The sequence below is a fragment of the Thamnophis sirtalis genome, unplaced genomic scaffold, assembly GCF_051295495.1.
Source record: "Thamnophis sirtalis isolate CommonGarterSnake01/CBP01778 unplaced genomic scaffold, rThaSir2_p1.2 scaffold_8, whole genome shotgun sequence".
Lineage (NCBI taxonomy): Eukaryota > Metazoa > Chordata > Lepidosauria > Squamata > Natricidae > Thamnophis > Thamnophis sirtalis.
This window is the reverse complement of record NW_028261388.1, coordinates 15,690,444-15,707,790: the sequence shown is the minus strand read 5'-3', so window position 1 is coordinate 15,707,790 and position 17,347 is coordinate 15,690,444. Positions and strand designations below refer to the sequence as shown.

The window sequence follows — 17,347 nt, the reverse complement described above, 5'->3', positions numbered from 1 at the left end:
GTCAGTTTTTCTGTGTTTGTAGTGTCGTAAAGCAGAGTAATACAAGAATGATGTAGATGGCTTCCTGAGTGGGCTGGCATTAGTGCTGGGTGAGGTTTTCATCTACTGTAGGATTGTTTAAAATATTACATAAACTGTTTAAAATATTGCATAAATTCACAAAACCACAGACAGTGCAATAGAATGAGTCACTAAGGAACTAGCGGCAAAACCTATGGGTATAAATCGCTATAAATACAGCATGTGGTCCTTTGGGTGGCAAGCATCACAGAGCCAAAATCTTCTCCTTTAGCACTGAGTTTGCAATTAGGGTCATTATGAAGTACATCCTGATCTGTGCCACAATTTTTCTGCCTTCTTTATTTGCTATCCCAATAGATCCCGGTGCTGAAGATGAACCAGGTGCTGAAGATGGACCAGGTGCTGAAGATGGACCAAGTACTGAAGATGCAAAACGTCTACAAGTAAGTTCCATCAAAACTTCTTCTGATGTATGGATTTTGCTACTATCCTGAATTTTATTATTTTTAAACTAATTATTTACTTAGGGAATATTAATCTGTATTGTGCATTCATAGTGTGTTATGTCTGCATCCATAGCATTGCCTTTTTTTTCCATCATGCTACTCAAGTTGATACCTGTTGCTTTCTATGATGGCATTCCATCCATGTGCTGACTTATCCCTTGCTTTCCTAATGAAATATTTCCATCTTCATCTGACTCTTGTCGTTTAACTTATTTCCATTGTGGTTTTTGAAGTACATTTATAGAATGTATATATGTGTGTGTGTGTGTGTATATACATATACACATACACATACATACACACACAGACACACAGACACACACAAAGTCTATGATAGACATTTCAACTTAGCATAAGCATTTCCAAAAACACTGACAGAGATATAGAGAAAGAAAGGGAAGTTATTTTAATGATGTCACAAGTCTTTTTCTTTCTATTGACCATTGCTTACTGTGGCAAAAGCAAAATAAATAAATAAATCTGTGATTTAAGAAATTGGCAAGTTTAGCAGGAATAAGGAATGGCAGTTCAATTCCCTTAAAAATAGAACAGCCTTCACTTTAGTTCTCATGATAATGGACCATATATCATATTTGAAGGTTTGAAGAAGCAAATTTAAAAAAAGAAGTTTTTGCACTCTGCAAACCTCCCCAAAACAGCCCATTTTTGGGGTATTCTTGTGGGGGGGGAATGAGCAAAAATCAGCCCATTTTTCACAAAAGCTGGCCCAAATTTTGTCAAAAAAAGAGCATTAGGAAGCTTATAGAGTGCTCCTGGGCACTTGGGGGGGGGGCAAAATTGAGCAAAAAAAGGCCCATTTTTGCTCATTTCTGTTCTCCCAATCTCCCCGGAGCACTCTGAAAGCCTCCTGCAAGCTATGTACAGCCACTTTGGTGAAGGGGGAGGGGTTTCGGGAGGCAAAAACTGCTGTGTTCAGTGTATAAGACACACCCAGATTTTCAGCCTCTTTTCTGAGAGAAAAAGGTGTGTCTTATACTCCGAAAAATACGGTAACCAGAACTTTAAACCTGGAAAAAATCTCAAAGATTGAGTGGTCTTCCCACCGGTTGCTGAAAGAATTCTATAGCAGGCTTCCATAATTTTCATTTATTTATTTGTCAAATTTATATGGTCACTCAGCTCACACGATATGTCTATTTTATAACTCTACTAATTACCCACCCAGCATCCTTATTGGATGACTCTATTGCATCTGTCCTGAAGATATCAATTAAAGTTTGGCTGTTGCTTTGCAGGATAGCCATCAGAGCAAATGAAAACTGGCAGTGTTTGGTGGGAAAGGATGATAATGGTGGGAAATCACCAATGACTGTACAATATAATGTACAGAGTAAATAAATACAGCACCATTTATTAGTATCAAGTCTGTAGCAGGATAGAGATACGTAAGTACATGACAGTTGCCAAGTGACTGGTTTTTGATCACGTGACCACTGGGGCTGCAGCAATGGTGGTAAGTGTGAAAAACAGTCATAAGTAACTTTTTTCAGTGACGTTGTAATGGTGAGCAATCACTAAATTAATTGTAAATCAAAGCTATCTGTACACCACCTAGATTAAGCATTCCTTTTTGTGCATTCAGAGAAATAGCATGGTACACAAGATGCATGAAACATTTATGATCCCCCTTTTTCATAATCCAGGTTTATCTGGACAAATTCTTCCCAACATATCATAAAGGTGGCCGCAGCCTGCAAGAACGGATCAGAGGAATGCAGAAATTCTTCCATTTGGATGTCACCGGGAAAATGGATAAAGCTACATTAAACGTAATGCAACAGCCTCGGTGTGGGATGGCAGATGACTTGGAAAGACAGAGGCTTCAAATAAGTATCTGGAATAAACGAGTCCTCACATACAGGTTAATTACCATTTCAAGGGGTTTGTTTTTTAATAAAAAGAATGTATTGGTTACATGATTTCTTGCTTAGTAATATTTTGTCATTCTTTTGTTACTCAAAGGATTAATAATTACACTCCGGATATGCCAAGAAGTTTGGTCGATGCCACCATAGCAAAGGCATTCCGTGTTTGGAGTGATGTGACTCCACTAAGGTTCCATAGGGTTTACAGGCCTGCTGACATTGAAATACTTTTTGCACATGGTGGTAAGGCTAGCTCTCAAATCAACCAGCTCTCAAATATGCATATGTCTCTTTCTGAAGCATCGTTTAAATCCTCTCTGCTTTCACTGATCACATAGGCTGACTAGACTTGAAGGGGTCTCCAACCTTGGTAAGTTTAAGACTTGTGGACTTCAACTCCCAGAATTCCTCAGTGGCCAAAACTGGATGAGGAATTCTGGGAGTTGAAGTCCACAAGTCTTAAACTTGCCGAGGTTGGAGACCCCTGGACTAGAAGGTGTCTTTCTCCCTAGAAGGGATGAAGCTTAAATTGAAATCATTCATGGGAAATAGTAGTTCTATTTTAATCCCTATTGGTCAGTCCCCATCTCAAATGGTCATCCAGCAGTAGACTCCTTTTTTAAAAAAAAAATTCAGATAACTAAAGAGAGTAGTGGGTGGCGCAGTGGTCAGAATGCATCATTGCAGGCAAACTCTGCCCATCGACTGGAGTTCGATTCTGACAGGGCTCAAGGTTAACTCAGCCTTCCATCCTTCTGAGGTAAAATGTGAACCCAGATTGTTGGGAGCAATATGCAAATAATACTTACATTGTAAACCACCCAGAGAGTGCTGTAAAGCACTATGGGGTAGTATATAAGACTAAATGCTATTACTATTGCTAACTGGAATAGGTTCACAGAAAAATTGCTGAGATGATGTAAAAAAATTAAAAATTGTCCTGTGAGGAGATATTGATGGAACGAGATATATTTCATCTTGAGAAGAGGGAGAACATCTTTCAAAAACCTAAAAGGATGTCACACAAAGTTGAAGGAAGTCAGATTTTGTTGACCACATCACCAGATAAATAACAATAAGTGTGATTAATTACCGAGGTGGGAGGTGGGATATCCCATTTCCCTGCATCTGTTGAAGCAAAGGTTATGTAATCATTCAACGAGATTGTTTCAATGACTGAAGAGTCTTTCCAGTTCTATGCTGGCTTCCCTTTTCCCTATTTCTTCAGATCATTTCACAGATATATTAGCCCAGGCTTAAAAATCATTGCTGTTTTGACATCACTGCAATGTTCTCTTGTTGTATGAAATGATTGATGGCTGTGATTCAGACTGCTTGCTCCTCTCTGTGAGTTCTCTATTTGGATCATATCACTAGCTATATAATTCTGCTAGCCAAGATTCAAATGACCACTAGATAGAAGCAGAGAGTTACCATTTATGTAAGTGTTTGCTGATATCTACTTGGATTCTTGCATCTGAATAAGCATTAATGATGAGAATAATGATGTTCCTAAGAAATATTGGCCTTCTTCCTCCTTAAATAATAAACATAGGGGAAAATCTTTAATCGAGGAACATCTCTTAGTTAATATAAATTAGATATATTGTTCTGTTTCAAAATTATGCAGTATTCATTAACAAATAAGTAGCTTGGGAAAGATTCCCAAACAATTAGTTTGGTTAACATTCCAATCTCCCTATCTCTCCCTCCTGAACCATCATTCACACCATGAGAGATGGTTTGGAGTCATGATTTAAACTCAGAAAGTCTTGTACCTAACCCAGAGGTTATCAATAAATCACTGTCACCACGAGCCCATATTTCATATTGCATGATTATATGGATAGTGAAAGTCCCCAAAAAAGGAAATAGGTTTACTTAAGGGTAAGGAAAATGGCAGCATAATGCTCCTAACCTACCATCTTATTCATTGATGGCTTATATGTTATATTTCAATTTTAGCACACAATGATGCTAAGGCATTTGATGGCCAAGGACATGTTTTGGCTCATGCTTTCTTTCCTGGACGAGGACTTGGAGGAGATACACATTTTGATGAAGCAGAGCACTGGTCAGAGTATGACAGACGTAAGTCACTCATTAACTATTTGAGGTTATTGCTCATCTATTTTATAATGAAAATTATTGCCAAGACCATTAACGTCATAAACAATGAATCACAACTTAGCAACCAGGTGATATCTGAAGACCTCTGAAATATTTGTCCCTCAACTGCATGACCCGTCAAAAGCGCGTTCCACAAAAGCGCGGTCGACGAAATCGCGTAGGTGACGTCATCACAACGTGACGAAAAAGATCGAAAAATTGAAATAAAAATTAAATTACAGCAAGCCGATTCACATAAAGGTAAGGGTTAGGTTAAGGGCTAAGGTTAGGGTTAGGTTAAGGGTTAGGGTTAGGGTTAGAGCATTAGCGTTACGTTTAGCGTTAGGTTAAGGGTTAGCGTTAGGTTTTTCGTTACGTTAAGGGTTAGGTTTAGGGTTAGGTTTAGGGTTAGGTTTAGGGTTACGTTTGGGGGGGTTAGGGGAAGGTTTTAGCTTTATTTTTACATTTTTCGATCTTTTTCGTCGCGCTGTGATGACGTCACATACGCGCTTTCGTTGACCGCGATTTTGTCGTCCGCGGTTTTGTGGTAGAACCGCTCAACTGTAGTGTTTCTACAACTGGGAATATAAATTACTGTATATTTTATATTATACTTAGATTAAATCCAATTTTATTGTTGCCCTGGCCCCTGTTATGAGAGTCAAATGGAGTTCTAGCCCTGACAAGGCAGTAAGTGTAGCCTTGGGATATAGGTGGCCATATATCAGTTTCTGCTAATTGACACGTTTTTCTTCTCTTTTGTTTTAGAGGTCAACCTGTTCCTTGTTGCTGCCCATGAATTTGGTCATGCTTTAGGACTTTCCCATACTAATGTCCCTGGCGCTTTGATGTTCCCAACCTATAGTTACACAAACCCACGTTACTTCCGTCTCCCAGATAACGACAGACAAAGAATCCAGAGATTATATGGTAAGGATGGTATGAAGTTTCTAATTCTTATGGTGAAGAACATTTTAATTGCTCTTCAATCTTTGGCTCTACTCATGTTCTAATGGGTGCTCTTGTTGGCTGGAGGCAGGGCTGGGTTTCAACCGGTTCGCGGCGGTCCCTGCGAACCGGTTGGTCGCTGAACCCGGAAGTAAGTAACTTCCGGGAACGGCGAAGCCCCCCCCCGCACCTGCGAGCGCCCGCGCGCCCGCGCCCGCTCCTTACCCAGTTTTGATGAATTCTGCGCTTCCACGCATGCGCAGGACGCATACAGCACCTGCATGATCCTCCAGGAGCAGCTGGAGCATCGCACAGACGCTAGTACGCATGTGTGCGCCGTGCGTGTGCACGCACATGCCGCACGCGTGCACGAGGACGCCACACACGTGCGCCGGTTCGGTTGGAACGGGGCGAGAAACCCACCCCTGGGAGGGCACCTTTAACTGGTACACACATACAAAATATTCTAGCCTGCTTTTTCTGTTGGAGTGCATGGTGTCTTGCAAGGGGAGGTTTACCCTAATTTCATTTTGTCTCCAAAATACTGTTGCAATTTATAATTAGGGCTAAGAGAAAGTAAGCAGATGGGAACCATCTCCTGAAATCTGTGGATGAAAGGGGACTTAAACGGCAGTCAAAGCCCAACAATTTAGCCACTCATTACTCTGCACGCATATTGGTTGGCTTTTTCACTGAATTTAGTTTTCTCCATACCATAATGGAGGAAAAACACTATGAAACAAAACAGAGTTATAAATATCAGTTGTCCCTGCTCATTGCCTTACAATTGAAAAAGTACAGCCCATAAAGGATAAGAGATGAGCAAAAAGGAGGACCAAATAACTACCTGCCACACCATTTTTATGTTGCAAGTTCCAGTTCAGATACTGTGATGGGTTGACTACTGTCAGGTAAGTGATATTTCAGGGGGGGAAAATCAGAGGAAGGGGCCTCGCAAGAGAGATCTCTCGTTTCTCCTGTTGCTATCAGTCGTTGAGGTAGCATCTGGAAGTGTCAGGAAGCTGCTGTTTATCTAAGTAAGAAAATAATTTGAAAGTGATCTTGGAGATCTTCTATCTAGCCCAACCCATGCTCAAGGAGGATACCCTATACCATTTCAAAGAATTTTCCAATCTCCTCTTAAAAGCCCCCATGGTGCAGCACCTCAACTTCTGAAGGCATGCCATTCCACTGGTTAATTGTTCTCGACATTAGGAATATTCTCCTTAGTTCTAGGCTTATTCTCATCTTCATTAGTTTTCATCTAATGTTTCTTACTAAGGCTTTAAGAGCCGAGGTGGCGCAGTGGTTAGGGTGCAGTACTGCAGGCCACTTCAGCTGACTGTTATCTGCAGTTCAGCAGTTCTAATCTCACCGGCTCAAGGTTGACTCAGCCTTCCATCCTTCCAAGGTGGGTAAAATGAGGACCCGGATTGTTGTTGGGGGCAATATGCTGACTCTGTAAACCGCTTAGAGAGGGCTGAAAGCCCTATGAAGCGGTATATAAGTCTAACTGCTTTATAAAGCGGCATTAATACTTCACATGTTCTTGATTCTATCCCTCTATTAATGCAGCCTAGGATTCACTCACTCACTCACTCGACGCCTCTTCACCCAACGTGGGTATAGGCGACTTCCATGGAAAGTCATGGCGATCCACGGAAGCTGTTTCGGCTGGATATACCCAAGGGGACGCCAGTCCCAAGGGTCCAGCCTAGGATTATGTTTAAGTGATTGTCCACTAGACTCCAAGATCCTTCTCGCAGTTACTGCTATTGAGCCAAGCTTCACCTAATCTGTGCCTGTTTGGTTTTTCTTGCCAAAGTTCAAACCTTACTTTTCTCTACGTTGAATGTCATCTTATTAGATAGGGCCCAGTATTCAACTCATTTACAATGACTACTGGCATTTTCAAGCCCTAACAGACGTAGACTTTCCAATTTTATTCACTTAAAAGATTTGTCTGGACACCCATCTTAAACTCTGGGTAGCTCACGACAACAATAAAACCCAATAATTATAAAACCATAAACCAAAAACTTGGTAGCTTCACCATCATCTTAGGACAGAGATGGCAAACCATTTCAGCACTGAATGCCCAAACTGAAATGGGTGTGCATATGTGTGCATGCATACGTGCATGTGTGTGCCAGAGCACCGGAAGACCAGGTGGCCATGGTGCACATGCCTGTTTTTGCGGCATTTTTGGCCCGTTTTCAGGCTGGTTTTTGGGGCCATTTTCCAGCACTCCAGCGCCCACAAAGACCAGCTGGCTGGCATGCCAGAAACCAGAAGAGCAGCTGGCAATGAGGCATGTGCCCACAGAGCGGGCTCTGCATTCCACCTATGGTATGCTTGCCATAGGTTTGCCATCACGGCCTTAGGATGTCACACAGCCAGCTCCAAATATCCTCATTCTGTTTCTCTCCTCTTCCTCTTATACACCAAAGATTCAGGGAAGAGCCAGTCATGTTTTTCTGATATTGTCTTGTTTCCCAGTTTTCAAGAATGTTTCAGCCCCTTTTGCTTATATGGCAGTCCTTGCCTATTTCTTCAAACTCATCTCCCTGATTCCCCACAGTAAGGTTGGCAGCAGGTTTCCAAGATAACAGCCCACCATGGATTTATTTGTTTCCTGATTCTGTCCTAACCAGCCTATTATAGTGGACCAAAAGAAGTTACCGTATTTTTCAGAGTATAAAACACACCAGAGTATAAGATGCACCAAGATTTTGAAGAGGGAAATTTAAAAAAAAAAATTTTGCACTCTGCAGCCCTCCCAAAAATGGCCCATTTTTCACGAAAATGGGCCTGGGTTTTTTTTGTTTTTGTTTTTTTCAAAAAAAGGCCATAAATAGTCTTTAGGAGGCTTATAGAGTGCTCCCGGAGGCTGGGGAGCAAAATTGAGCAAAAAAACAGCTCGTTGTTTGCTCATTTCTGCCCTCCCCAGCCCCCAGGAGCACTCTGAAAGCTTCCTAAAGGCTATGCATGGCCATTTTGGTGAAGGGGGCAGGGTTTCGGGAGGCAAAAAATGCTGTATTCATTGTATAAGACGCACCCAGATTTTCAGCCTCTTTTTTGAGGGGAAAAAGGTGTGTCTTATACTCCGAAAAATACGGTACTCTTCTTTTTACTGAGCAAATCTGCTCTGGAAAAACAGCTGTGTACCTACAGTATATTTTGAGGAGACAGCACATTCACACTGTTATACAAGCTGCATACTCACTATTTTACATTGTAGCCCCAAGTATCATTTCTTCAGTGTTGTCACGTGGAATATATATATTTAAATATTTACAAAATGTGAGGGGGTGTACTCACTTCTGTGATATATTGTGTGTTTATCCTATTTGTTCAGACATTCATATTTATTTATTTTTTCACTCCCTTTAACAATATCCTTCTTTTTCTTTTCTAGGACACAGGAAGTGAAACCATTGCAAAACCCACTGCATTTAAATGGCATGGAAGAATTTATATTTTGCACAGATTGCATCATTATTTCAGCTAAGTTTATAGCATAGTAAAAACAGCAAAAGTTTGGTTGCCTGCTTAATAATGGGGAAAGACTAGTGAACTGTTCTTTGTTAGAGAAGCAACATCGGTTGTTGTTTAGCTTCCTGGTCCAATTCAAGATACAGATTACCAACTGCAAAGTGTGCACGTTCTGTAGAATGCACTGTAGATTCACTTGGAATCAGTGTGTCATCCAACATCAAACCAGCACCAACCTTCTTGCCAAGATCTGGCTGTACCAGAAAGTCTTTGGAGATTGATGTATGTCAGATTCCACCTCTCAGTGATTAATTTGGGGATCTAGTTATTTTCCTTGCAATAATTCCTTGTTATTTTTATTTTTTTGTAAGCCACTGGAGATGCTTTGGGAAATGTACCTATGCATAGCTAATAAATAATCCAACCCTTTCATGTGTTGTGGTCGCGGGAAACATTTGTATTTTCTTCTGTGTGTAATGAAGTCTATGAAAGTCTGATCAATGCAGAAGTGGGTGTTATCTTTGCATACATGTGTGTGAATTTGTGTCTGAATCAGTTTTTCCTTTCTCCTCAACTTGGGTCTTTATCTGTACCAGTGGTGGGTTGCAGGTACAGGAGTACCGGAGCCTGCCTGGAGCACCGGGTACCATTCCAATATGGTGCTCCGGAGGGCCCACCTACCCGCCCGAGATCCTTACCTGTCCTTTAAACTTTTGGCGCTTCTGCGCACGTGCATGGCATGTACGGCGCCTGCGCAATGCTCCGCCAAGCAGCTGGAACGTCACGGAGGCTTGCGGAGGTGTTGCAGGCAAGTATGACGCATGCATGCCCATGTGAGTGACGCCGGGCCCGTTCCAACTGTACTGGTTGGAACGGGATCCGGAACCCACCACTGATCCGTACTGGGAAGCTGTGTGTGTGTTTAATCCAAGACATGAGTGATAGAGCTTTTCTGGCATGTTCAAGGGAAAGGCGAACGAATTTGGCAAAGCAATTGTCAATTTCTCCAAGGAGGCTGACTTTCAAATACCCTCCAATTCAGGGGGCTAGACTAGATGATCCCAAAGGTTTTTCCCAAACTTGCTTTCCTTGCTTCTATGAAACTGAGAATATCACTCAGAAAAGATCTGGTAGGATTTTTCTAATCCCATCCAAACTGGAGAGCAAGATGATTTCTACTTTGCACTGAGCATGTGTCAAAATCTCAAACATAGGCAAGCAGATAATCTATATACTACTAAAACTTCATTGTTATGAGCTTTTGACTTGGCAAAATGGTGTATCATAGAGAAGCTAATATCGGCTAATTTACAGAATATGTCCAAAATTTAGTACCCAGGACTGCCGAGGGAATGAAATTTGGGAACCTGTAACTGTATCAGTGTTTACCGGCTTCTTCTGCATTGCCAGGTTATTGCTGCAATCAGCATAATTTTCATTTTCAACATTTCATAATAGCAATAGCACTTATTTATATGCTGCTTTACAGTGCTTTATAGCCCTCTCTAAGCAGTTTTACAGAGTCAGCCTCTTGCCCCCAACAATCTGGATCCTCATTTTACCCACCTTGGAAGGAAGGAAGGAAGGAAGGAAGGAAGGAAGGAAGGAAGGAAGGAAGGAAGGAAGGAAGGAAGGAAGGAAGGAAGGAAGGAAGGAAGGAAGGAAGGAAGGAAGGAAGGAAGGAAGGCTGAATCAACCCTGAGCCTGGTGAGATTCGATCTGCCAAACTGCAGGCAGCCAGCAGTCAGCAGAAGTAGCCTGCAATATTGCATTCTAGCCACTGTGCCACCATGGCTCATAATAGCTTCCCAAACAGTCTTACAATCCCTCACTCCCTTACCCACCTAATAGCAGCCACTTACTTGCCTACTAGGATGGGATAGGTTAGGATGGGATGGGAAGGGGAGGGAAGGGATGGATGGGGAGGGGAGGGGAGGGAAGGGAAGGGAAGGGAAGGGAAGGGAAGAGAAGGAAAGGGAAAGGGATTTATGATTCCTGCCAGACTCCCACGGGGGAACTAAGTAGGGAAGTTGGCAGGAAAAATTGAAAGTCACTCCTGTTCCCACTGCATTTTTGTCCTCCCTTGGTCATAATGTTTTTCGGTTTAGGTAAGGAAATCTCTCTAAAATGATGACTCAATGGGGCATGAGTAGTCTAGTAAGTAATAATTTTATCTAGGCTGTTTGTAGTAATTTTATTTGTAATAGTATCAGCATATGATGGTCCTCTTGTTTTTCCAATACTTTCCTTACTTTTTAAATGGGGAAATTAGCAAAGCACCGCTGTGCCTGTGACACACCTTAAGGGGAGAGAGAAAGTATTAGTTTTGCAAGATCACCCAAACTCAAGAGAGTTAGTTGCTCATAGATGCCTACTGCTAACTGCAATCACATGAATATTGCCATTGTGAACAAACACTGCCAGTGCTGCATGCCAGTGTTTCTCAGCAATGTGAAGATGTGTGTACTTCAATTCCCAGAATTCTGCAGCCAGCATGGCTGACTGAGCAATTCTGGGAGTTGTTGTCCACCCATTTTCAAGTTGGTGAGGTTGAGAAACAATTGCATGCCAATATGAAAGGCACAAGAAAAGTCATAGGATTAATGACTGGACACGTTTTGTTGCTTGTCTTCCTTTTTTTCATCTCACAATGATCTCAATGTTTGTCTTACAAACATCAGGAGCAAGATATTCAAGATCTCGTGAGGCTTGTGAAATTTGGCCACGTATCCATATAACATATTGGTTTATCTGATCTTCCTGCTGTTTGAGAAACCAGGTGTGTTTTGATTTAGCACAATACGTTAAACAGGATGCATCTGTTTAAAATACACTCCAGGTTTAGCTGAAGGATCCCCCAAATCTTTTTATTTTTCTTAAGCCGATTTTCTGGTTGCTTAAACTAGTTGGTTTGGATGTGTTTAGCATAAACTTAACATGGAAGAAGAAAGAAATCCATAAAGGTAAAAATAATCTGAAATTAATGGAAGCAAAGCACAGAAATAATACAAACATTGATTTTGAATAAGAAGTGCTTCACAAAGAATAACATTATGGAGATTTGCTCAAAAGATCATCAATGTCTTCTCCTAATTATTATTTCCAGACCAAAAAATAGTCCCTACCTGTCATGTTAAGGGTCTTTATTTTACATGTATATCTGTCTCCATGAATGCATAAATATGCTTTATTGCAAAGGATAGTTTATATATGACAAGTTATCGATTATACTTGGGTCTTCTAATGCATGTACCAGATCCAACAGAACTAACATCAAGATAAAGTAATGAAAAGTTGGAAGAATATTACCTGTGAGAATTCAGAAAGATGCTATGAAATGGCAAGGCCAGTTTTAGAGAACTGTTTCACATGGTGGAAAATGATTCTGTGGAGTGTCAAAAGAATCAAGATATCTGGCCTCATAGTCACGTCAAAGGGTGATAATCACTGGCCAATTCATCCTGTTCTGAAACAGTTGAAACTGGTTGTAGTTGACCTTTCATTTCAACTTAAGGTGTTATATGCTTTATTGTATCAAGTTTTTCATGGGTTGACTATTGATCACTCTAACGGGGTCATAGACACATCTACTCTTCACTCTTATATTGTTTTTTTCCTCTTTGTTTTAGATATGGAAATACAGAAATGTATCCTGGGTAACTTTAGGATAGCTTTGTCAAATGGGCACCTTTCATATATATGTGGAGTTTAATTGCCGGAAAAATGCCAATAATTGTGGAGGGGTTTGGGGGCTGATAAAAGATGATCAGAATGATGATCATATATCTGATATTAGCAGATCAGAGAATTTCTGCCCCCAGTTCCTAAATTTCTTAGATAGGGAGGCACACGTAGCAATAGCACTTAGGCTTACTCTGTTTCCCAAAAAAGAAGACCTTCCTGGATAATAAGCCCAATCGGGCTTTTGAGGGCATGCGCTAAAATAATCCCTCTCCTAAAAATAAGCCGTCATCGAAAATATTGCAACACAGCAGCAGCCATGAGGTGACCACGTTCGCTGCTTCCTGCACCTCAAAAATAATAAGACCTTCCCGAAAATAAGGCCAAGCGCTTATTTTGGGGGTCAAAAGAAAATAAGACCCTGTCTTATTTTCAGGGAAATACGGTATATACCACTTCACAGTGCTTTACAGCCCTGTCTAAGCAGTTTACAGACTCGGCATATCGCCCCCAACAATCTGGGTCCACATTTTACCAACCTTGGAAGGCTGAGTCAACCTTCAGTCAGTCAGGATCAAACTGCTGACAGTCAGCAGAGTTAGCCTCAATACTGTATTCTAATCCAGTGTTTCTCAACCTTGACAACTTGAAGTCCTGTGGACTTCAACTCCTAGAATCCCCCAGCCAGCTATGCTATGCTGGCTGGGGGATTCTGGGAGTTGAAGTCCACAGGACTTCAAGTTGTCAAGGTTGAGAAACACTGTTCTAACCACTGCACTGCCATGGCTCTTTCATATGCATAGAAAAAGTGATAAGGCTTCTATCGTGGCTACTATCTTGACTTGATCTGAACCGGGAGGCACTCGCGACAGTCACTCATGCCCTCGTGACCTCAAGACTGGACTACTCCAATGCGCTCTACATGGGGCAGCCTTTGAAGAGTATTCGGAGACTACAACTCGTCCAGAATGCAGCCGCGCGAGTGATTGTGGGTGCACCTCGGTACACCCACGTTACACCTATCCTCCGCGAGCTGCACTGGTTACCGATCGGTCTCCGGATACGCTTCAAAGTGCTAGTCGTAACTTATAAAGCCCTTCATGGTATTGGACCTGGGTACTTGAGAGACCGCCTTCTGCCAATTACCTCCCACAGACCCGTTAGATCGCACAGGGTCGGCCTCCTCCGGGTTCCGTCTACCAGCCAATGCCATCTGGCTACTACCCAGGGGAGGGCCTTCTCTGTTGCAGCTCCGGCCCTTTGGAATGAACTCCCCACGGAGATTCGGACCCTCACCCCTCTCCAGGCCTTCCGGAAAGCCGTCAAAACCTGGCTGTGCCGGCAGGCCTGGGGTTGATGAGTTCCCCTCCCCTCTCGACTTGTATGGCCGTATGACTCTTGTGTATTTTAATTATATGTATTGTGTTTGTATCCCCTTTCCCCTTTTGAGTTGTTCGCCGCCCTGAGTCCCTCCCGGAGAAGGGCGGCATACAAATAAATTAAATCTGAAATCTGAAATCTTTTTTTTTCTTTTTCTTTTTTTACCCTTCTGGTGCTAAATAAGCTCCAGCATGAAAGCCATGGACTCAGACAACAACCAAGAAGGAAATAGTGGATATGTCTGCCTCATATCAGATGAGCATAAAAGAACCCAGTTCCTGATTGCTCATGAATTGTGAGACGTTTGCTTCAATCTTGAGTTGCTCGCTTACATCATTAAATTAGAACTGAGTCACTGGGCGTGGAAGGTGCACCAACTCACGCACACAAAAGAAAACACAATTACCTAGTGCAGAGTGCTTTAGATATATAGACATACCCCCGTCTTGTCCTGGTCAACTTCCTTTCATGTCCTTTCAACTAATTCCTTTCGTGACATGTGAAATACTTCAGAATGAGTCAATTCTATTTACTCCTCAGCATGAAATCATGTCTCAGAGATGAAAAGGAGAGCCTTTGTGTTTGTTACTTTACTTTACTAAGTTTTCAAGAGCCAAGGTGGCGCAGTGGTTAAATGCAGCACTGCAGGCTACTGCTAGATCAGCAGGTCAGCGGTTCAAATCTCACCGGCTCAGGGTTGACTCAGCCTTCCATCCTTCCGAGGTGGGTAAAAATGAGGACCCAGATTGTTGGGGGCAATATGCTGACTCTCTGTAAACCGCTTAGAGAGGCCTGAAAGGCCTATGAAGCGGTATATAAGTCTACTGCTATTGCTATTGCTAATCACCCCAAAGCTGTATTTGTTGTTGTTAGTTGCAAAGTCGTGTCCTACCCATCGCAACCCCATGGACAATGTTCCTCCAGACCTTCCTGTCCTCTACCATCCCCCGGAGTCCATTTAAGCTCACACCAATTTCTTTGGTGACTCCATCCAGCCACCTTACTCTCTGTCGTCCTCTTCTCCTTTTGCCCTCCATCTTTCCCAGCATGAGGCTCTTCTCCAGTAAGTCCTCCAGTGAGTCCTCCCTCTAAAGAGCAGTCAGGGTTGATCTCCTCTAGGACTGACCGGTTTGATCACCTTGCTGTCCAAGGGACTTGCAGGAGTCTTCTCCAGCACCATAGTTCAAAGGTCTCAATTCTTTGGTGCTCAGCCTTCTGTGTTGTCCAACTTTCATAGGCATACATTGCAACTGGCAAAACCATAGCCTTGACTATATGCACTTTTGTTGGCAGGGTGATGTCTCTGCTTTTTAGTATGCTGTCTAGATTGGTCAGGGCTTTCCTCCCCAGGAGCAACCATCTTTTAATTTTTTGGCTACAGTCCAGGGGTGGGTTCCTGTACCAGTTGGTACCGGTTTGCTGCACGCGCACTTTGCATGCATGTCGCATGTTGCTCACACATGCACAGTTGACTGTAAATTGTTCTGTGCGTGCAACAACATGCAACAGCAGAAGAGACCAGGGAACCGGTTCAGGGGCATGGCCAGCCTGAGTCACTGCCAGTTCTGCGACCCAGGCCAAACCAGGAGCAACCCACCTCTGCTGCAGTCCCAATCTGCAGTGATCTTGTAGCCCAGGAAAATATAATCTTTCACTACCTCCATTTCTTCCCCTTCTACGTATTTGCCAGGGATTGAGAGGGCCAGATGCCATGATCTTAGTTTTGTGTAAAACTGTAGTATGAGGCAGAAATGAGAAAAGGAAAAATTCCCTTCTTTAATCCAATGGTGTATATATTGTCCTTCTTCCCAAGAAGGAAAAGGTTAAAAGAAGAAGGCAGTGACAACATCTCAGTTACCTTGGAAATGATTAGAAGGTAACCTTCTTGCAGACAAAAGTGAATCAATTATCTGGGGGACAGATCAGTAAATCAGTTGTACCATGCTAGTATAACTACTTTGTATTCTAACGGCAGAACTACCCATCCTGTTTCCAAAATCCTTTTCATGGATTTTATCATAATCAACACCCCATATTTTTTTTTTTTTTGCTTTCCCAACTCTTGTTTCTGACTCCATTTTGCTGCTCCCGTTCTGATGCCTGGTTTGCCTTTTTTATAGGACTTCAATGAAGTAACCTTGAGGCCACTTAGGAAAAAGCAGTCAACAAGCAAACAAGGAATTAATTGGGTAAGTTTTATTTCATTGGTTCAATGCAGAGCTGATCCCTTATGAAGTGAAGAGCTTTTTCTATTGGTGGAAGTGTTGGAAGAAATATCCATCTGGTTCAGTTCCGAACAGGGAGAAACTGGAAACATGGCGGCTGATTGGAAAGAGGGTTTAATGGTGAACAGGACCACCAAGCACATGGTCCTGGTGTAGCTGAACACATGGAGTTGAGAGAGAGGGGTATTTATAGCCTCTATTGGGCTTTGCACTTGAACTTCCTGTTCCTGGGCAAGAAAATGTATTCTATTGGCTATTGTAGGGGTCATAGATAGCTTTAAGCCAAGCTTGGTTGAAGCTTGGTCTGCTGAAGGGGATTGTTGGGCAATACCTATTATGGCTGAAGCAGTGGTGGGATTCAGCCGGTTCACACCTATTCGGGAGAACCGGTTGTCAACTTTCTAAGCAGTTCAGAAAACCGGTTGTTGGAAGAAATCTCCTTTTGTTTCCCCCCACTTTACAGGGCTAATCCTGTAAGGAAGGCAGGAAGGAAACATTCTGGTGTTGTTTCTAGCCTAATCTTTATTGCCTTGCTAACAGAAACTACCTCTCCGGTTAACCCTCATTACATTGTAACAGCTAAGGTAAAGCGCCTATCGATGTGAGTAACGTTGAGTTGGCCATGCCCACCCAGTCACATGACCACCGAGCCCCACCTACCCAGCTGGACATTAGGGCAGAGAACCAGTTGTTAAATTATTTGAATCCCACCACTGGGCTGAAGGCTAACCCTACCTTTGTTCAGAGCCAGACCTTGCTGCAGGCAGTAATGGATTATCAAATCTGTATTTCTAAAGCTGCCCCAGCTCAGTATTTGCTTGCGGGGGGGGGGCAGGGAGCTGGGGCTCTGAGCTTCTGTCTCCCTTAAGATTTGTATTTCTTCTTAAGGGGAAATATTTAATCCTGCCCTTTTTTAAAATATTTCTCAAAATATTTCTTCCACCTATTTCATCTCATGATTCCTCTGGGAAAGATATCTGCCACTTCTCATGCATGATTCATGGATTCATGTTGTATAAATCAGTTATTCAGAACTTGGGATCTAGCCATTCGGTATAACCTTTATTGTCATTGTACATCATGTATACAACAAAAT

The 17,347-nt window shown here is 42.3% G+C and overlaps 1 protein-coding gene across 1 annotated transcript; it reads left to right on the top strand.

Moving 5' to 3' along the window:
• The first annotated feature begins 266 nt into the window (after positions 1-266).
• LOC148044302 (matrix metalloproteinase-18-like) lies at positions 267-9,394 on the top strand. The gene is made up of 6 exons (XM_087722075.1): positions 267-464; positions 2,192-2,409; positions 2,511-2,656; positions 4,379-4,504; positions 5,291-5,452; positions 8,889-9,394. The coding sequence occupies exons 1-6, from the start codon at positions 318-320 to the stop codon at positions 8,900-8,902; spliced, it is 813 nt and encodes a 270-aa protein (XP_087578201.1). The 5' UTR covers positions 267-317; the 3' UTR covers positions 8,903-9,394.
• Positions 9,395-17,347: the final 7,953 nt, after the last annotated feature.